Consider the following 22,097-nt stretch of genomic DNA (forward strand, 5'->3'; position numbering starts at 1 on the left):
GAGCCTAGATCTCCTAAAATAGTTTCCCTTCCTTCTCCAGCTCTCTTCTGCCTCAGAATCATAGCCCAATTTTCCTAAACTTGACGTTTCACTTTCTTGCTCTCTGGCTACAGGAAAGCATTTGTGGACAAAATAGGCTATATCTTATTTTGTTTTTCCGACATTTAAGCTTGATCTTGTGTTTCTTCTACACCTAGCAGAGGACAGTCAAGTTTTTGTAGGTTTCCATGTTTCCCCTCAAGAAGGTAGTATTTTGTAAATGCTGTTTTATTTGATGCCCAACAACTGTCAATTAAGAAACATGACAACAGTAAAAGCAAAAACAAAAAGCAGTTGGTGGGAAGTTTAGGAAGAGAAGGCAGGAAACCAGCAACAACAGAATGCATTTTGAAGCAATTTGCACCTACAATCTTGACTGCGAAAAAGTTGGAAATAATTTTTGCTAGAAACTAAAAAAAAAAAAAAAAATCAATCACATTTCTAAACAGCTGTGTAAAAGGAAGGAACTTCACACTGAGAAATACAAGCCATTTATGTTCTTTAAAAATGAAAATTGATAACTTAATCATTCAGTTACACAAATCATTGGTAATGTCTCTGCCTCCGTTTATTCCCTGCTTATTTAATTCCATTGTTCGGTGAGTTTTAAAATCTTAACTCTAAAATGCTACTCAATAAATATACAGTACAGTATCTTTCCCACTCTCCATCCCTGCAGTCACTAAGTTCATACTCTTTTTACTGCTTGCGTGGATTTTAAAATCTCTTCGTCTGTCTTCTTTTTTCCAGTCTTGCCCCTCTGATTTGTTCTCAGTATTGCTACCAGAATGATTTTTTAAGAATCATATCTGTGTAACATTTACTGATATTCTAAGTGACAGGATGAATTAGTCCCAGTTCCTGTCCTTGATGAGCTTATGCTGTTTAATGGTTAATCTCCTCTCTTCCTTCTGATTCTGAATCCCCCGTTTTCTGCTCTGCTTCAGCTGCTACCTCATTCCACGAAAGGCCAGTCACTGAGGAATGTGGGAATGAGAGCTGATATGTCTTCTCCATGTTTAATTTTAGCTGATGATCTAAAGCATGTAGTTTGACACTTGGTGCAGAATGTGGACAAAGTGCTGTGCCATTGGACATGGTCTTGGGAGTCAGGAACCGCCCTTGTTCCCGGCTCTCCCTAAAGACATGTGTTTTCGATATCTGAAGCTAAGTAGAAACTGTGAGTGCCTGGTGACCCTGATAAAAGTTAAAACTGATTTAGAAATTGATGATACTGCCTGTGTCATGTCCAAGAGATTTATTTACACATAGACAATATAAAATAGCTTGCTGCGGGGGTGAAATGGATCTGGGGTGAAAACACCTAGATTCTAATTCTGGTTCTGCTGTTTACTAGTTGTGTGACCCTGAGCAAGCTACTCAATAAATTCCCAGTGTCCCAGTGTCCTCACCAGTTAAATTGGTTTAATAATATAAATCTTGAAGAATTACTGTGGGGATTAAAGGAGAAAGTGTAGGTGATGGTGCTTAGCACTGTCCTTGAAACTTAGTAGTCTGTTTCAGTGAACATGTAATTCAAATCAAACAATAACTTTTGAGCACCTTCTGTGTGCCAGGCCCTAGGATAGTTTCTAGGGCTACAAAGATGATCAAGACTTGGTTCCAGCTCTTAAGAAGCTAAGAAAGAGTAGTAATTAACTCTATGTAAATCTTTTAACTCAATCTGAATCATGATGATTCAAGATCCAACACTTTGTTTATCTCCAAAGACATCAGCAACATGAGGTTTTCTGCTGAATAATGTTTCTAGAATATAAAATTTCTATGAGAAGTGTGTGGTGTATTTTGGGGAGGCCATGTCGCATCATGAAAACAGAGATGTGTTTATATGGACTCAGATACTCACAGATTAATACTAGTAGGTACCTGGGCAAATAAATGGAAAGATATCCTGTGTTAATGGACTGGAAGAATTAATATTGTTAAAATGTCCATAATACCCAAAGCCATCTATATATTCAATGCAATCCCTATCAAAACTCCAATGGCATTTCTTATGGAAAAGAAGAAACAATCCTTAAGTTTGTTTGGAACCACAAAAGACTTGGATATGCAAAGAATCATGAGAAATAAGAACAAATGTGGCAGCAACACACTTTCTGATTCCAAACTATATTACAAATCTATAGTAATTAAAACAGTATGGTATTGGCAAAAAAGAGACACATGGATCAACAGAACAGAATTGAAAGCCCAGAAACAAACCCACACATACAGTCAACAAATATTTGACAAAGGAGCCAAAAATATGCACTGGAGAAAAGACAGTCTCTTTAATAAATGGTACTGGGAATATTGGATCTTCACGTGCAAAAAAATGAAACCACACCCCTATCTTACACTACTCACAAAAAGTAACTAGAAATGGATTGAAGACTTAAATGTGAGACCCAAAACCATAAGACTTCTAGATGAAAACATAAGGAAAAAGTTTCTTCACATTGGTCTTGGCACTGACAAAAGCAAAAATAAAAATGTGTGACTACATCAAACTTAAAGGTGGCCAGAAGGTAAAAACTTCCAGTTATAAGATAAAAAAGTTTTGGGGATATAATATACAGTATGGTGACTATAGTTAACAGTACCGTATTATATATTTGAAAGCTGGTAAGAGAGTAGACCTTAAAAGTTCTCCTCACACAAAAAAATTGTGAGGTCAGGTGATAGATGTTAACTAAACTTAATGTGGTAATCATTTTGCAATATATACATATTAAATCATTATATTGTACACCTTAAACTTATATGATGTTACTTGGTAATTATATCTCAGTAACTGGGGGAAAAGATATCTAACAGATCAAGCATGATCAATTTTAATTTACTTTAGATCTTTACCTAATTGATTAGCTAGCAAGTAGGTTCTCTGTTTAGCTCCCTCAGTGATATTCTTTTTCCTAGCACTTCTGTTATTAGCAAAGAAAAGGGATTCACAACACAGTACCTGAATAAACAAAATACTTTTTAAGTCCAAAATAAAATAAAATAAAATAAAAAGTAAAATGCAAAGAAAACCACTCCCTTCACCTCACTGCCATTTATAGCTAACTCCCCACTTCTCAGTTCCCTTTTTAGCTCTTTCTGTTGATATTTGCATGGTGGACTCTTTCTTACCTTCACATCTCAATTTAAATGCCATTTCCTGAGGGCCTTGCCCTGATTAACCAATATAAAGTAGCCACCCGTTGGTTTCCTATTACATCAACTTAAGCTCTCTGCAAGTCCTTTATCAGTATTAGATATTTTTCATGTTTACTTGTTTAGTGTTTGCTTTTCGTCACGAATTTAAGCTCTTAGAATGCTAGGAACCTGTCTGACTCCTTCACTGTTTCATCCTCAGAATGTCTAACAGTACCTGGATATAGAGGGACAACACTTTCATAGTCCTTTCAGGTTCTAAGTGATCTGCCCTTACTTCCCTCACTTTGTCTTCTACTACTCTCTCCCTGGCATTCCAGACATTGAACTCCTTGCTATTCCTTTAAAATGCCAGACTCATGGTCTTTGCACTTGCTTTTCCTTCCCCTTGGAAACTCTTCCTCCAGGCTCCATCTTTTACTTTCTTTAGGTCTTTGCTCAAAAGTCACCTTCTCATTCAGGCCTTCCCTATTTGAAAATTTAAAATTGCAGCCTCTACTCTCTGCTTCTTTCCTTGTCTATTTTTCTCCATAGCATTTACCAAGTTTTTGAAATATACTATATAATTTACTATTTATTTTATTGCCTGTTCCCCTCAACCCTACATGAAGTCTCTGCTGAATGCTCGAAACCTACAACCGTATCTAGCATAAAACAGTAAATATGTATAAAATGAATGGGTTTGAGTAATGAATGCATAAATGAAAGGCCAGATGTTAAATCTTTTGGAAGTGTAAGGTATCATCATGGCTAGTAGAATTAATTCTTGTAATAAATAATAACAGCAGTATTCACGCCTGCATTTGTCACATCTCGGGCATGGGGTTCTACACACAACAGGCGCCCAAAGCAAGCGTGTTTGAGCTGATAGCTGAAAGCGAGAGTTGGCTAGTCCACGTGAGGCAGCAGCCGCTAGCCCCGCCCTCTCCGGCCCCGCCCCTGCCCGCAGCGGCCCCGCCCCCCGCCTGGTGAATGCCTTATAGGAGAGTGACGTCAGGCCGTTTGTTGTCATTGGCGGCTCCCAAGATGGCGTCTATCATGGAGGGGCCGCTGAGCAAATGGACTAACGTGATGAAGGGCTGGCAGTACCGTTGGTTCGTGCTGGACTACAATGCGGGGCTGCTCTCCTACTACACGGTGAGTCCTCGCGCGGCGAAACGCCGAGCTTCTCGCGGGTCGCTATCCCTGGGTGGAGGGGGGCCGGGCTTTTGGGTAGCGGGGTTGAGGTTGCTAGGCTGGGGGTGCCGCCGTACGCGAGGGTTTCCTCGGAGAGGAGGGTCTTACGTCCGGGATAGCCAATGAGGGTGAAGGAGATGCTGGTGCAGCCAATAAGTAGGCAGTGGCTGTCTGATTTATGGGTTGAGGGGCAAGCCGTGTTAGTTTTTCAGTGGGGTATTAGGAGGCGGTGGGGTCCAGCGGGGTTGTAGTTGGGCGGTGAGGGTGCTGGCAGTCGTGGTTTACAGGGTCCGGCGGAGCGGTCCGTGCCGTGTCCCCACGTTGTCATGGACTTGACACCGTCCCCCCAGGCCCTGTGGTCTGCCGCGCCCCTTAGCTTCTCTCCGGGCACTGAAGAGAGCTGCGTGGCCAGGTCCGTAGGTGACCCGCCCTCGGGCAGCACGTAGGGGCCTGAAATCCCTCCCGTCTGCCCAGGTTGAGTGTTTCGTTCATAGGACGCACTCTTCTAGTCAGCGGGAGGCGAGTGGAACCGACGCCTTAACTTTTGAGAGCCGAGGATTTCCAGCAGTCTCTTGTTAGCGAAGAGAATGGATGGTGCGGTGTCTCCTGAAAGTTATATCCTGAGGAGGGCTGAGTTCACGACTTGACTGTCGTTAAACACGAATCAGTGGCCGTGTGCAAGCGCTTGAATTGCTGTGAATCTTATGTTCTAACTACCCCCTCCACCGCCATCGCATTAGAAATGGAACGTGGGTGGTATTAAGAAAAATTATTTCCAAAGATACTTTCTCTGAATGGTGTCTAGTTAAGAATAGCTAATGAGAGGGAGGAAACCACTTAGGACAAAAAAGAATGCCCTGAAGGCTTTAGAAAGTAATAGAAGACAAGGGACAAAAAAGTATCATTATGGAAGAAGGATAAGTGTTGATGAGATAAATGGGGACACTTGTATTTATTCGTTCATTTAAAAGTTATTTATTGAGCTCTCTCCCACTATATGTTAATTATTATTACTTTAGGCTACGTATGTGTGGGTGGGTGTGCACGCTGTTGTGTATGTGAGCAGAGATCAACAGAGTTCATGACATTCACCATTCCTCTTTGGAGTTTATATTCTAGTCTAATGGTTCCCTTCATTTTACTAACAATAACTCTGCAAGGTAGGTATGTATTATCTCCAATTTACTTCCTCCTTTTACAGTTTTAGAATCTGAGTAATTTGCTCAAGATCCAAGAGCTAGCAGTAAGTGGTGTAACCAGGGTTCCAAAACCTTGGCTTTCTGACTTTTTCCACTGAACTTCACTTTCACAACGGGAAGGAGGAAAGGGCAAGCTGTGAGTTACTAAAGGCAAGCCTGCAGGAGTAGAAATTTTCAACATCTTTCAAATATCGACTTCCTTTCTCTATATAATTTTTAAAGGGAAAAAAAGACCAAACCTGAATGAGATTTAAACATATTGTTCAAGATTATCATTAGGTAGCCAACTCTGGGATTATATTGATTTTCAGTAGACGTGATAATCAGAAAATCCCATGGAACCTTTCCAGCCTATTCAAGGTAGAGTAAATTCCAATGACCGGCACTATGGAATTAAGTTACTCTGCAAATCCCAAATTTGTTTGGGTCTGCATGTGGGGTTATACTAAAGAGTCCTCAAACTGGGTTTTTTGGGAGCTCTTAGCCCAAACAGTTTTCTTTTTTCCTGTTTTTCTTCCTTCAGTGTAGACTTTTTCTGCCTCCTTGCCCTTTTAGTTTTTAAATACCTTGACAAATTTCTCCTTGTCTTACTGACTAAATACAGTTTTTTTAATAGATTCCCCCCTCACCCCCATTCCCACACAAATACTTAGCTTCCCTTCTGAGACTAGATTCTATTAAAACGTTGTCCTTGCCAGCAGAAGGAGATATCATATTTCTCACTAATGGCTATTTAGAAGGGTTTTTTTTTCCTTTTCTTTTCCAGTTCTTCCGTGTTGAAGTATTTGCTTGCAGAGAAACAGCAGAGAAAAATTGTAAATTAAAATCATCCTGTGAAAATAAAATAGTACCCAATCCCTGATTAAAGGAGGTCCAGTATAAACATGGGGAAAAGATAAGTATTCACTTAAAGATAAAGGAGGAGACCTGTTGAAGGTTGGCAGTGAGCTCTGTACACTTGGACATTGTTTCAGTACATTAGTATTCTGAAAGATTTGAAGGCACATTTGAATGATTTGCATGTGGCTGATAACTTGGAGCAACATCTTCCGGGAAGAGTATCAGAATTAGTTGCACAGCCTTTTAAGCAGAGCAGTAAATAGCAAGTCACTCTGTTCCTTGTTTCAAAAATCAATTGGGTTCTTGTCTGGCTCTGGCTGTAGGTTTGTTCTAGGGTGGCCATTTGGAGCCATAGGTAGGTCAGGCCTGGAGATAAAGATCTATTAGATTAACTAAACTAGATTGGTCTTGCTTTAGAGTTGGCCTGTACTGAAAGTTGATATTGGGATAATCTCAGGGTTGGGTTAGGATCACTGAAATTGCTGTGAATTGAATAGATTCACCTAAAGCTTACCTCAGCCTGGACCTTATTCTCTGGGCCTGCCCCTAGACCCAAACCCAAACCTATCCTCTGGGAATGGATGGTCTTTTTACTTTATATTTGTTTTGTTTTCTTAACCTGTGCATTTTCAAATTTTAAAAAAGAGCTTAATATATTATTACTCTGCCCAGTAGAGGAACAGAGACACTGATTACCTCCTTTAGGAAAGTAGTTTTAGGCAGTCTTTTCAGCTCTAGCTCAGTCTGTTAATTCATTCAGGAAGTATTTTGGGGGGCAGACTTTGTAATACGCATTGTACTTTATATGCTGGAGGTGCAAGCATGAAGGAGAGAGAGCCCCTTCTGTTTAGGAACACACAATCTAGCAGAGCAGACACCTACACACACTTTCAAAGCAATATGATAAATTCTGTAATAGAAATAAGACTCGACTGCTGTAGGAACATTGCCTGGAAAAGGCTAGAGGGACATTTGAGCCTAGACTTAAAGGTAGAAGAGAAGGGCATTCCAGGCAGTGGAAGTATATGCAAATTGAGAAGCTTGAGAACATCACCATTATTAAGAAGATATGAGAATTTTCCAGCAGTTGTAGTGTAAAGGTGTGTTTTGGGAGAGAACAGAAGATTGAGTCCAGAAGATACTTGGAGCCATAGGTCAGGCCTGGAGATAAAGATCTGTTAGATTATAGCACAGAATTCGTTAGTTGAATTTTTATTAGGTGAGATGCCCAGGGAGGGCTAAGGATATACATTTGGGAATGCTGTGTGAAAAGCCATTTATGTGAATCATGATCAGGAAGGATGATGGGAAAAGAAGGAAAATTGAGGGAGATGTAGAAATGTGAGGAGTTGGAAAGTGGAGGGGTCATGCCTTTTGTAAATTTATCGAATGTTTATTGAGTACCTCCTGTGTGCTAGGCACTATGCTAGGAAGAGGGGTTAAAATGGTAAATAAGATGGACATTGTCCATGCCTTCATAATACCAAGATTCTACTAGGGGATGCAGCAAGTAAGAGCTGTGATAGGAGAAGCATAATATGTTTGGGGGGTACATAGACTGGTTACTTGATGCGGTCTTGGAGGATCAGGAAAGGTTTCCTAGAAGAAACAGGTTTGCTGGGCCTTAATGATGAGTAGGGGTTAGCCATGTGAGCAGAGAGAGAAGTTTAAACTGCTTGAGATGGAGGTAATGATTTTGGAGGAGGCAACAGTCAGGAGCTTGTCTATCCTGTTGCGTGGGCTGTGGTGGGCTATTGTGAGATGAACTGGAGAGGTTAATGGGGGCCATATAGTGACAGACTTTCTTGGTAAACCATGCTAAGGAATTTGAACTTTGCCTTTAGGACAGTCATTTAAGTGTTGTAAACACTTTTTATTATAGGAAAAACCTTTTTTTAATAGAAAATTTCAAACATACATAAAAGAGGATAGTGAAATGAATTCCTGTTATCCAGTTTATATAATTAGCAACATATGGCTAATCTTGTTTTATTAATACTCCCATCAATTCTTCATTCCCCAATTGATTATTTTAAAGCAGATGCCTATCATTTCATTTGTGAATTTTCCGTATGTATTACTAAAAATTAAGGTTCTCTCTCACCCGGCTGTCATGGCTTAGTGGTTGATCTTTGATCTTGGTTCCATTCCTGGTCAGGGCACATGCCCAGTTTTGGGCTCGATCCCCAGTGGGGGGTGTGCAGGAGGCAGTTGATCAATGACTCCCTCTCATCATTGATGTTTCTCTCTCTCTCTCCCTCTCCCTTTCTCTGAAATCAATAAAAACATTTTAAAAAAATTAAGGTCTCTTTTAAAAAATGTTATTACAGTGCCATTATTATAACTATTAATAATAATATTGTCAAGTATCCAGTCAGTGTTCAATTTCCTTGACTGTCTCAAACATCTGTCCTTACCAGTGGGCTTGAGTCAGGTTTTCAAACAAGATCCGCACATAAAATTGGGCCTCTTTTAATATGTAGGTCCTCCTTCCCTCTTTTTTCTTTGCCATTTATTTGTTGAAGAAACCAGATCATTTGTTCTCAGAATGTAGAATTGTCCACATTGTGATTTTGTTGGTAGCATCTTTGTGGTATGTATAAACATGTTCCTTTGTCCTCTGTATTTCCTAGAGCTAGAAGCTTAATCAAATTCAGGTTTTTTTTTCTTTTGGGAAAGAATACTTTGTAGGTGGAACATGTTACATCAAGTAGCACGTTATGTCTGGTTGTCTCTCTGATTTTAAAATTGATTAATAGGTTCAGATGACGTTTATATTTAAATACTGTCATTACAGAGAAATAATCAGATATTTATAGGCCTTAGTGATTGATTGGATGTGACTGAAAGGGAAGGAAGAGTCTGATGAAATCCAGGTTTTAGATTTTACCTGGATGCATGTTGATAGGGAAGGTAGGAAGAACAGGTTGGGGGAGAAAGGTGGTTGTTTTGGGTCATGTTGAAATTGATGAGAAGATGTCATATGGTCTGGAATTTAGGAAAATATCTGGGTTATAGACAATACTAACTTTACATATACAGAGAGTTGAGCGTGAGAATAATAAAGACCTTTGGACAGGATGCTAAGAAACATCATTGGTTTCATTATCTGTTGCTTTGTAACAAATTACCTCAAAACTTAGCAACTTAAAACAGCAAACATTTATTATCTCATAGTTTCAGTGGCTGAGAATTTGGAGTGACTTAGGTGGGTCTGCCTCAGGGTCTCTCATGAAGTTGCAATCAAAGGACATTGGCTAGGGTTGCAGTCATCTGAAACAGTTGATTGAAGCTGGAGGATCTGCTTCCAAGATGACTCACTCTCACAGCTGTTGACAGAAAGCCTCAGTTCGTTGCTGGCTGTTGGAAGTTGGCCTCAGTTCCTCACCAGCTAGCCTTTCCATTGAGTGTCATCATGACAGTGCATTGGCTTCACCCAGAGGTAGCAGAGCAATCCAAGTTAGAGCAAGGAGTAAGCTACAGTGCCACCTATTTTATTTATTTGTTTGTTTGTTTATTTATGTTTTTATTGATTTCGGAGAGTGGAAGGGAGAGAGAGAGAGATAGAAACATCAACACTAGAGTCATTGATCGGCTCTCTCCTGCTGGGGATCCAGCCCACAACCCGGGCATGTGCCCTGACCAGGAATTGAACCTCCACCTCCTGGATCATAGGTCGATGCTCAACCGCTGAGCCATGGCGGCCGGGCTCTAGTGCCTCTTATGACCCAATCTGAGAACATCACTTCTGCCTTATGACTTAGTTTAGTCATTCTGTTCATTAGCAATGAATTACTAAGTTCAGCTGAGGCTCATGGGGATGGGAATTTTAGGCATAGGGAGGGGAATTAGACTCTACTTTTTGAAAGGAATGTCAGAATTTGTGGACAGATTTTAGATCATCACAGACACATTTAAGGGATTGTCAGGGGGGAAAAGCCTGCACAGAAGAGTGAAAAAGGACAGCCAGAGATATAAGAAAACAACTAACAACAACAGAAGAATGTGGCAATCAAGTGGGAATAGTGAGTTGCCTTGAATATTGATGAGAAGATTGACTAGATAAAGTCTTAAAAATACCCATTGGATTGGTCAGTTTGAACATCATTGATGCCCTCAGTGAGAGCAGTTTCTATGGAGCAGTGGGTGTGAAAGGCAGATTGGGGTAGTTTGAAGAGTAAATAGGAGAGATAAGAAGTAGAGAAACTCAAGACATTTTTAGATTCGTCAAGGCATTTGACTGTGAAAGAGGCAGAGAAGATTATGGAATTGAGGGAAAGGGCTTCTGAAATAGGAGTATGCTTAAATGTAAGGATGGGAAGCAAGGTCTGAGTTAAAAATGAGGGCAGAGTCAGGATTTAAGGAATGCAGTCAGGATTTACATCAGCGGCCTTGGGAACTAGAAAAGGTATAACTAGGAAACTGTTAAAGGTTAATCATGTTGGTAAACGGAACTAGTTGAGGTTTTACAAAATATGCTTTGTTTAGTCATTACCAGTAAATGTTTAACTCTCTTGATTTGTATTGCTTTTCTAACATTTTGGAGAGAGAGGTAGAAACAGTGACTTGGTGAGTTACCAGGACTACTCAAGGTATTCTTCATAAAAATAATCATTAGAGAAGCCATGTGTTCTTTGCTATTACATACTGACGGGAAGACTCATAATGAATTTGCATTTTAAAACCACTAGTAGTCAAAACACATTTAAGTGTTGTTTGACAGTCCTTAGCAGTATCTAGAAGGTAACCAGAAATCTGCCATCTAGTTTTTGCACTTTAGGTTTCTGAAGAGCTTAAGTATATGTATTTCTCTTGTAAAGATGTAAAAGAGCTAGTCTCTGATTCTCCTAGAAAGATATCAGCACCACTCCCATCAAACAATTAAAAGCAAATTTATACTTTTCTAAATAAAGTGTTCATGACTATATCAAATGTGATTCTTATTAAATGACATGGTGCATATTCATAGTCTAAATGTAATAAAATAGCTTTAGAATTGTAAAGGAACAAAAGAAAAATTATCTAATCTAAATGCCCTGAAAAGAAAACAGAAACCTCCTAAAATAGTATTATCAGTGCGAAGAAGTATGTGGACATTTTATATCTTTTGTTTTCCTTGAATACTCTATTCAAACTTGATTTTTCCGTGTTCTAGTACTTTTGGGCTTTGCTTATATAAATCTTTTGGGCATTTAATCATTTTACATGTTATAATTATCTGTGTCTCTAGTACATTCTTTATCTGTACAGCAAGCTTATGAACTCTTTGATGGTAGTACTGAGCATTATAATCTCCAAGCCCTACAGTGTGGCACATTGTTCTCATAGTGAATGGAAGGATGTCCCAGGTCCTTCAAACAAGGCTTAGAGATGAGAAGCAGAAGGCTGTTTTGGAATTGTTGCTTACACAGACTTGTAAGTTTTGCAGAATAAATTAATAGCAAATATGTACATTTCCATGATTTATGTAAAACTTGATTGAGCTTATATTAGCAGCAATGGCTTTTGTTTAATCATTCAACCTGTCGAGCATATATCCCCTATGTGAGATCTTTTGCTTAGTGTGCTCATCAGTCAAGCAGTCAGTTCTTATTTCTCTTGCTAGCAGTTTTGTTGATGGTAATAATTTGTGGAAGGACAGAAAGTAGAATTGTTCTTAAATATGTCACTCCTATATGTGGCAATTGTCATAGGATTAGATTTTCAAATAGTTATATAATCCCAATCAAAGCTAGTGATTTAGGTTAAGAATTGAATACCTTTTACTGCTCATAGGGAAAAACAAATAGCCAGCCCAATTAGTTGTGTTCCTTTTTATTTACTTTATTGTGAGAGAGAGCATCAATTGGTTGCCTTCCCTGGCTGGGGATTGAACCCCCAACCTTTCCAACTGAGCCACACTGGCCAGGGCCAGATGAGATTCTTGCTCGATCTTTTTTTTTTTTTTAATTTATTGATTTGAGAGAGAGAAAGAGAGAGAGACATCAACTGTTGTTCCTCTTATTGATGCATTCATTCATTGGTGGTTTCTTGTATGTGCCCTGACCTGGATTGAATCTGCAACCTGGGTGGATAGGAAGACACTCTAACCAGCTGAGATACCCGGCCTGGGCCTTGCTTGATTTTTAATACAGATTTAGTTTTAGCCAAAGTAAAATTAACATTCAAATAAAAACTTAAGTGTCTTTATATAGCAAGTGTAGGGAGGCATTCTTTGCTTTATAAAAGGATTGTAGAATTAGTTTAAATGGCCAGCTGATCTTCCCTAATGAGTTTTGAATATGTTTGGGCAGAACTTTTCCAGATGTAGTTGCTTTGTGAAACTGAGTAAATCCATAGTTATATTTCCGATTAAACAAATTTTCATTAATGGCACTATATACCAGCACCAAGATAGATTTTGTGAGTTAATTTGTTAAGATACTTATGAGTACTTCATATATGCTAGGAATATACTGACCTAATCTTTAAAAGTTTATAATCTTGTTGGAGATACAATTAAGTAGTTATAACTAAGATACAATTAAGTGGTTACTTTGGTGCTAAGTTTCTTTTGATTTAGTGCTTACATTATTAGAGATTATTATTGCTCTCTAATTGTTTTTTGGTTATATTTTTAAATACAGTTGTAAAAATCTGTTTAAAGGTGGTAGAAAGGTATCAGAAATGGAAAAAAGTTTCCCGTTTCACTCAGATTGTTAAATAGCCTTAACTGGAAATGAATGGGTGTATTTCAAGTGAATTATGTTTGTTGAATGAGTGGGATGCCTGGGAAAGGAGACTGGGGCTCATCATTCAGCAAACATCAAATATCTTCTCTAAGTTTCAGCCATTAATTAGGTTCTGGAAGATAGCATGATGATAATAATACAAAGATAATTAAGCCCACTGTCTGACAAGGAGAATAGACATACAAATAATTATAATACACTATAATAACTAGTGCAATGGCAAACTCCATAAATTGAGAATGTGATAAATTGTACCTGAGCATGGGTGCTAGATTAAGAAAGGGTCCACCAAGGAAGTGTGTGAGCATGATGGAGGGAAAATAGATGGTTTTGTTTTATTTTGTTGTTTGTTTTTTTGTAGGGGCTGTGTATTATTACTAAGACAGATTGGGGTGGGGGTGTGTGTGTGTGTAGTGTATGTAGTATGTGTAGAGGGGACCAAGTTAATGACAGGAGAGTATGTCTTGTTGGAAATAGGGTTAGCTTAGGTTTAGAGAAAATGGATTCAGATCTGTTTGCTATATTTAAGTAGAAGCAAGGAAGTGGGGGTAAACTTTGTGCCCATTATATGCTAGGTGCTGTGCTAAGTTATTTACTTGTATTAACTCTGTACTTAAAATGATCCTATGACAGTAAGTGATATCTCAATTTTATAAATGAGGACACTATAGCTCAGGGAGCTTAAGTGACTTGCCCAAGGTCACAGTGCTACTGCTAGTAATTTACGGGACTGGAATTCAAATTCTTACCTCTCTCACATCACAATGCGCGTTATTTCATTAAATTGTACTGTTTATATGATAAGTTACATATTCTCTGGGTACACTTTTTTTTTTTTTTTTTTTAGTACTTTCTTCTAGCGATTGTACTCCCTTAAAAAATTGTATTAAACATATGCTTGGGACATTGAAATAATTTTGCACATTTAAATGAGAGATTTCATATGAGTATGAAGCCTAAGTGGAGAATATTTTGACCTGTTCTTAATTTAAATTACTTTGAAATATACGTAGCCATCCTTTCAGAAGATGTTTTTCGTGTGGTATACTGAAGTTCATCTAAAGTAATTGAATATAGCCAGAATGTGACAATTAAGAGGCTCTACCAGACTGTTTAAACCCCTCTGTGAAAAGCAGTTACACATTAGACAGACTTAAGACTGACATTCAGCTCAGTATTCTCAGTGTCCTTAAAATAACCTTTTCCTAAGTACTTAAGAAATGGGCAGAATAGGCAGACCACTCTATGAATCAAGATTATGTACTCTTCCCTTGAGAACGCAGGTCATCGTTGTCTTCATGCCATTCTGACTTGGGGACTTAAAAAAAAAGTTTTTTTGTTGTTAAGCTAGTTTCCAAATACTAATTTCACAACCAGTTTTAAACCCCATGTTACCATACAATTTTTGCATGCTTCAGTAATTCTCAGATGAAAGAAGAAATTTCTCCCCTTCCCCCCTCCAGGATGATAAAACAGACGGCTTATTTAAAAATAAAACTCAATAGCATCTTTCAGTGATTATTGATCTGTTAAAGCAGCTTGAAGTTGAAGTTACATTATTTTCTCCTTCATTGTTATTTATTGATGCTTCATTGATAACTTCCTCATGAACTTTAGAGATTATAATCACAAGTGTACCTTGTGTCGGAGGTGATGTTTGTTTACTTTTAATTAGCACGTGGATAATACTTAATATGCTTTGTACTTTGTTAGTCTGCTGGGCTTCTGTCCTCTTTCCTCACGTGGTCATTGGGAGTGTATACACGTGTGGTGCTGGTGGCGGAAGGGTTTGGAGTGAGAGAGATAGTATGCATCTCTATTGTCCCTCACATTAACTGAGCCTAAGAAAGGGACATTCCAGAATAGTTAGTGAAATTAATTTTGGCAAAGTAAATTTAAGATGGTTGTCTGCACTTACTGGTATCCTGTCTATCCATTCATTCACCAAATATTTTTTGAGTCTTTACTGTATACTGTGTTGTTATTCTCCTAGAATTTACAGGCTAGCAGAGATGGTGAACATTAAAGAAGTAATTTTAGAATTGGTTAATTATAGTTTAAGTACTTGATGGGCTTTTAAATATTTATTTTTATTAATTTTATCCCAAATGCACACGCAAAGTATTCTGGATCAGAGACAGATTTCATAATAAGTATGTTGGGCTGCCTCTGCCCTAGTCCTTACTGCGAGGGCAACACCATAAGAACCAGGTCAGTTGTCCTGCAGGTGTGCTATGAAGAAAAATGGTATTTCTGTGCTTTTAAGGGGAAAGAGGTCATTGTTCCCCTCATCTCTGAAAGAATTTCCTTAGAAAGATAATGAGCCTAAATCCTAACTCCACCCCTTTAGTATGCAGAAAATCTCTTGGAGCCAGATAGCCTCCTGGGTCTCTGCTTTTACAACCTAGAGAACTTTCCAAGTTCTGGGGCTTCATTTTGGCGTAGGGACATATAAATACCTAGGAAGATAGGCACTCCCCTCTTCTGTTCACCTTGGGGACTTAGCCTAGGGACCTATTCAGTCTGTAACCTTTTGGCCTTCTCTGGGAAATAAAAATTTTTATTATCCTTTCAGGTTGGGGAAGACAACAGATCTAATCCTTATGGTATGTGGAATGTTGGAGGACTGTTGAGAAATCCAGGGAAGCTCCCCTCTCCCCCCACAGAGCTATAAAGGAAAAGGGTGTTATAAGAGAATATTATGCAGGTGGTGGGACTGGTGGGTTTCTAGTTTAGGCGTTTAGATAAAATTTCCCTTCTTGGGGAAATGAGGGATGAGTAGGAATTAGCTGGTTAAGGAAGTAAAGGTAGATGAGAAAAGGCACTTCAGGCAGTGGGAACAGTCCATGTAAAAGTCCTAAGCCCAGAAAGTGATTTGGCTGGTTCAGGGAAGGAAAGGCTGGGGCACCAGGATGGTGGGGACTTTAGAGGTTTGCTAGAGCCAGGCCACGCAGGGTCTCTGTAGAGGGTAAATTAAGAAATTTGGTTTTTATCCTAAGAGCAATCAATGTAGAGCCATCAAACTAGTTTTGTTGTTATTGTTGCTTATTTGTTTGTTTTGTTTTTTAATCAAGGCAGTGACCTTAGATTTATGTTTCGAAAAGACTCCCCTCGCTACTGTGGAGAAAGATTGGAGGAGAGCAGTGGTTAGAGAGAGGTAGAAGGTGATGTGATACAGCATAGGGGATAGATTGTAGAGGTCTGGAATTGGATAGGATAGTGGAGTTAAATGGAAGGATTTGAGAGATTTTAGGAGACAAAAATGAGGAAACTTTGGATGGAAGAGAGATAGGAGTTGAAAGAAAAAATCATGAGTTAGTTTTAGACATGTTGAGTTTGAAATGCTCGTGAGAAAACCAAGTGGAAATGTGCTGAAGGAGAGTGTGCCTGGCGGGTGAGTGGGGCAAATTTGAAATAGCCCTTGCTGAGAATGGGAGAGCAAGCCTACTAATGAATCATTTCCTGCTATTCCTTCTGCTTGGAACTTTCCCTCTGAGATTCTTCACTTGGCTGGCTCCTTTAATTCAAATCTCAGCTCAGATATCAACTCCTCAGAGTCTTCCAAAGTCATCTAAGTTAAAGTAGAACCCCTCTCCCCCACAACAACTTTCTGATCATCACTCTACTTAATTTTCTTTATGACACTATCACCAGCTAAAATTGTTTTGCCAATTTGGCTTTCTTAGGAGACGTGTCTATGCAAATCTTTTGCCCATTTTTAAACTGGGTTATTTGTCTTTATTGTTGAGTTGTAAGAGTTCTTTATATATTCTGGATACTATTTGCAAATATTTTCTTCCATTCCACAGTTTATCTTTTCACTTTCTTGATAGTATCCTTTAAAGCATAAATGTTTTTAAGCTTGATAATGTTTATTTTATTTACAGTTGGCCCTTGAACAATAAGGGGGTTAGTGGTGCCAAGCACCGTGCAGTCAAAATCCCCAATAACTTAAGTGGGCCCTCAGCATGTAACTTAAGTTGGCTTTCCACATATGCAGATTCCTGAGGACTGAAAATGCAGTTGACCTTTGAACAATACAGGTTTGCGTGTATAAGTGGACTCTCACAGTTCAAATCTCTACTGTTCAAGGGTCAGCTGTATTTTTTCTTTTGTTTGCTTGTGTGTTTGGCGTCATAGCTAAGAAACCATTGCCTAATTCAAGATCACAAAGATTTATACCTGTGTTTTCTTCTAAGAGTCTAATAGTTTTAGCTTATTATTAGTAGTTTAATGGATTTAGATGATGTAGAATAGGGGCCCAACTTCATTCTTTTCATATGGGTATATCCAGTTGTATCAGCACCCTTTGTTGGAAAGCCTATTCTAATGCTCTTGGCATCCTTGTCAAAATCAATTGACCAAAACTGTATGAGTTTATTTCTACACTTCTAATTATATTCCATTGATTTAATTCAGTGATTTTCAACCTTTTTCATCTCATGGCACACATAAACTAATTACTAAAATTCTGTGGCACACCAAAAAAAATTTTTTTGGCCGATTTTTAACTTGGCAATCTAAGGGAAAAGAGGTCAGTGCTCCAGACTAAATAGTCAGATATTGCATGTTTTTAAAATTCTTGAGATACACCAGTGTGCCTCTTGCAGCACACTGGTTGAAAATCACTGTTCTGTGTTCATAGAAGGTACTGCAGTCGATGAGAAGGATAATCAGATCTTTATGTACAGACCTGCAAATATCCCCCAAGAAATACTGTATTATTTTTTCCAGCTTTATTGAGATATAACTGATATGTGACATTGTGTAAGTTTAAGTTATACAATGTAATGATTTGATATACATATACATATATTGCCAAATGCATACCACAATAAGGTTGGTTAACATATCCATCACCCCACATAGTTATCGTGTGTGTGTGTGTGTGTGTGTGTGTGTGTGTGTGTGTGTGTGTAGAACTTTTAAGATCTACTCTCTTACCCGCTTTCCAAGTACAATATTGTTAACTATAGTCACAATGGTACATTAAATTCCTAGAACTTAGTTATCTTATAGCTGGAAGTTAGCCTGTGGCTCTGTACTTTGGATGTAGGGCATCTATGGTTTAAAGTGAGACAGTTCTTTAAAACCTAACTCCATGATTTTGGCTTCTTTTACTTCTTTCTTACGTAGGGAAGTACAGAAAAGTACCAGTTGTTGAGGTATTAAATGTTCGAAAAACTTTGATTATTTAAGGTTTCATTTTATTTTATTACAAACCACTACTTTTTAGGAATATTTACTGAATGTTACCATAGGGCTTATGGTGCAGAACATAACTTTTGCTTGGCTCAGGCTAGCAGGAGAGACAAAGGGTAAGCAATGTTTCATCAGTAAATACTTTTTGAGCACCTAATGTGTTGCAGACACTGTTCTGAAGCATAGGCCAGATACAATTCCTACCCTTTAAGGAATGTGCAGTTTTAATGGGTGAGTCAGACAAGTTAACTAGCTGTTATAGCACAGGATGATGCAGGTCACAACAGGGGACCACACAGAAGACTCTGGGAGCTCAGGGATGGGAATCCAAACCAGTCAGAAGTAAGGCACATACATGACCAATGACAGCAAGGCAGAAAAAATCAGGGTCAAGGATATTCCAAGCTGAGGAACTATTGGATGAAAAATCTCAGCAGCAAAAAATGTTACCCATTTGGGGAATTGCAAAGAGATAAGCTAAAGTAATGTTCCTCAAAATGTGGTCCTCTATCTGCCTGAATCAGAATCATGTGGGAGTGATTCTTAAACCCCCCAGGTGATTCTTAGCCTTGCAAGTGATTCTCAGATTCACTAAAATATGAGAAACAGTGGTCTAGAGTTAAGGGGCATGATGGAGGAATGAAAATTATAGTGTAATATATGCTACATTAAAGGTATACATAAAATTCTGTGATTAGGTTTATTTGTATAGACTGTAAAACATTTTCATTTTAAACCTGCTAATTCCTATCCATATATGATTTGGGGGGAAGAGGGATGGAGAGAAAGGAGGGATAGTACTATAAATTTTGTCTCTTAATCCCTAGGTGATTCTAAAAACAATCAGTTAATCTTTTATTTATTGAATGTTTTTGTTTTTCTTTTAGTCCAAGGACAAAATGATGAGAGGCTCTCGCCGAGGATGTGTTAGACTCAGAGTGAGTATTTACTCATTTTTATGAAAATCAGTTTTCACAGAAAGAAGAAAACTCTTTTGACAGAATCATGGAAGTCTAAATTTAGTTAGTTTTGTAAGGCTCAGAGAGAAAAAAGGACTTCTCCAGGGTCACTGCTAGTCAGTGCCAGAACCAGGGCCAAACTCTTTTGGCCTATGATTTAATGTTGTATCTATGACTTAATGTAGCTACTGATTTTTTTGTTTAACCTCTGTTTTATAATTAGGGATGGGGGATGGAAAATGAGTTGTAGTGTGGTGGTAGAGTAAACAGTAGAAAAAACTGAAAAATTCCTGCTTTTTACTTCTTTATTCTTTCTGTTCAACATTATTTAATAACGGTTGATGTAGCAGCAACTTCCAGTAGAAATATAATGTGAGCCACATATATACTTTACAATTTTTACAGTAGACACATTTAAAAACTAGAAAGAAACAGGTGAAATTAATTTTAATAATATATTTTGCTTAGGACAATGTATCCAGAATATTATTTCAACATGTAATCAGTAAAAAAATTATTAATGATGTATTTTACATTCTTTTCTAAATACTAAGTCTTCTAAATCCAATGTGTCTTTATACTTATGGCACATCTCAATTCAGACTAGCTGTACTTCAGGTGCCCAGTAGCTACCTGTGGCTAGTGGCTACCTTATGGGACAGTGCAGGCCTATAGCTTCATGCTGCTTTTAATTGCTTGTTCAGTTTTCACCATTGTCCAAATAGCTAACGGCAGTAAAGATTGCAGAGTTGGGGATACAGTTTCTAGCACTCCATTGTATCTCAAGAAGGGCCAGCTCTATCATAACTAGGTAAATCAGCTTCTAGTAGCCTTTTCTTCAGGCTCCTGTTGCTTTCTTTCTGCCATCTTTTCTCTGCATTCTTACTTTTGAAGATGTGACGTATTATTGACTTTATTAGCAGTAGTTAATTGGTAGAAATAGGAGATAATTCTGAGAAAGAAACCAAATTCTAATGGACAGATTTTCGCACTGGCATAGGCTAAGTATGGTGAAGTTACAGGATGGGAATGAGACAGGCTTATTTTGAGCAGATGATGGTGTATATGTATGTGATAGTGTAAAGATTTTTTAAAAATGTTTGTGCTTTTTTTTTCTTCTTTCCTTTGGTTTTCCCTTTGTCTTCTTGATTTAATTGCTTTTCTAAGCACTTGCTATCGACCTCAGTCACCACTCAGTCAGGTATTAACTGTTTTCTTGGCTTGTGATAGGCTTAATAGTGAGACTTTGGCAGACCCATATTGAGACAGCTCTTCAATTGAATTAAATCTGGACTTGGGCCACTATTTCATTGTTAAATTTAATGCAGTATTTTTTTTCTTTTAATATAGCTTAATTAATGATTAACCCCTGTGACTATCATATTAAGAAATACAATTTTTGGGGGAAAAACATAAAAAAAGCCCAGCCAGTGTCACTCAGTATTTGAGCATTGTCCTAGGAACCAGGAGGTCACGGTTCAATTCCTGGTCATAGCACATGCCTGGGCTTTGGGCTCGATCCCCAGGAGGGGGTGTGCAGGAGGTGGCTGATCAGTCACTCATCATTGATGTTTCTATCTCTCTCCCTCTCCCTTCCTCTCTCTGAAATCAATAATATATATATACGTGTGTGTGTGTGTGTGTGTGTACATATATACACACAATTTTGCCAGCTACCCTGGAAGCCTCTCTGAGTGCCGCATTCAAATTACAGAACCCTCCCTGTCTCCTAAAGTCACCATTATTCTATTCTAGTAATCACGTCTTGGACTTGAATTCCTAAGTTCTATATTTTTATCGTTCTCATTAAAAAAAAAAAAAGCTTGATATCTTTTGTTTGTAATTTATCTATTGAAGAATCCAGACCCTTTGACATGTAGGACTTTTCTGTAGTTTAGATTTTACAATTTGATTGCAATTCAGCATGTTCCTATCTCTGCTTTTCCTGCAAATTGGCAGCAGGATCCAGAGACTGGATCGGACCCAGGTTTGATCCTTTTGGCAAGGCTATAGGTGGTGGGTGGTATGTTCTTTTATCAGGAGGCAGATAATGTTGGGTTTTGCTCTTTATTGATATTAGCAGCTATTGATGCTTACCAATAACATAAACAGTTCATTAACACGTATTTTGTATGTTATGTGTATTACTATATTCTTACAGTAAAGTAAGCTAGAGAAAAGAAAATGTTAAGAAATCATAAGGAAGAGAAAATACATTTATAGTATTTATTGAAAATATCCACGTATAAGTGGACCTGTGCAGTTCAAACCCTTGTTATTCAAGGGCCAACTGTATTTTTTAAAAAGCTGGACTACCATTTGGCTTTCTATTTAAGAAACACCTGGAGAGATTGTTTATAATATAGGTTCCCAAGTCCCACTCTCTAGACATAGTGTTTTAGAATAGGGTCTGGAACTTTTATTTTTTTATTATTATTATTTTTATCCTTACCCCAGGATATATTTTTATTGATTTTCAGAGAAAGAGGAAGGGGGTGAGGGGGGAAAGAGAGAGAGAGAGAGAGAGAAACATCAATGTGAGAGAGAAACATCAATGGACTACCTCCTTCATGTGCCCCAACCGGGGATTGAACCTAGGTACCTGCCCTGACCAGCAATGGAACCTACAACGTTTTGGTGTATACGGACAATGCTCCAGCTCACTGAGCAACCTGGCCAGGGCTGGAACTTTTATTTTATTTTATTTTTTTTAAAAAAATCTTTATTGATTTCAGAGAGAGGAAGGGAGAGGGAGAGAGAGAGTTGAAACATCAATGATGAGAGTCGTCATT

The 22,097-nt window shown here is 38.3% G+C and overlaps 1 protein-coding gene across 3 annotated transcripts in view; it reads left to right on the plus strand.

Moving 5' to 3' along the window:
- The first annotated feature begins 4,170 nt into the window (after window positions 1–4,170).
- Window positions 4,171–22,097, plus strand: part of OSBPL9 (oxysterol binding protein like 9) — a 102,154-nt gene continuing 84,227 nt past the window's right edge. For 2 of the 3 annotated variants that reach the window (XM_087820426.1, XM_087820427.1), the window contains exons 1-2: window positions 4,171–4,335; window positions 19,234–19,284. In XM_087820426.1, the coding sequence (XP_087676552.1) occupies window positions 4,171–4,335; window positions 19,234–19,284 (216 nt within the window). The remainder of the gene's footprint in view (window positions 4,336–19,233; window positions 19,285–22,097) is intronic. The other variant, XM_087820429.1, reaches the window with a different exon arrangement.

This window comes from Miniopterus natalensis, chromosome 9 (genome assembly GCF_054644295.1).
Source record: "Miniopterus natalensis isolate mMinNat1 chromosome 9, mMinNat1.hap1, whole genome shotgun sequence".
Classification (NCBI taxonomy): Eukaryota; Metazoa; Chordata; class Mammalia; order Chiroptera; family Miniopteridae; genus Miniopterus; species Miniopterus natalensis.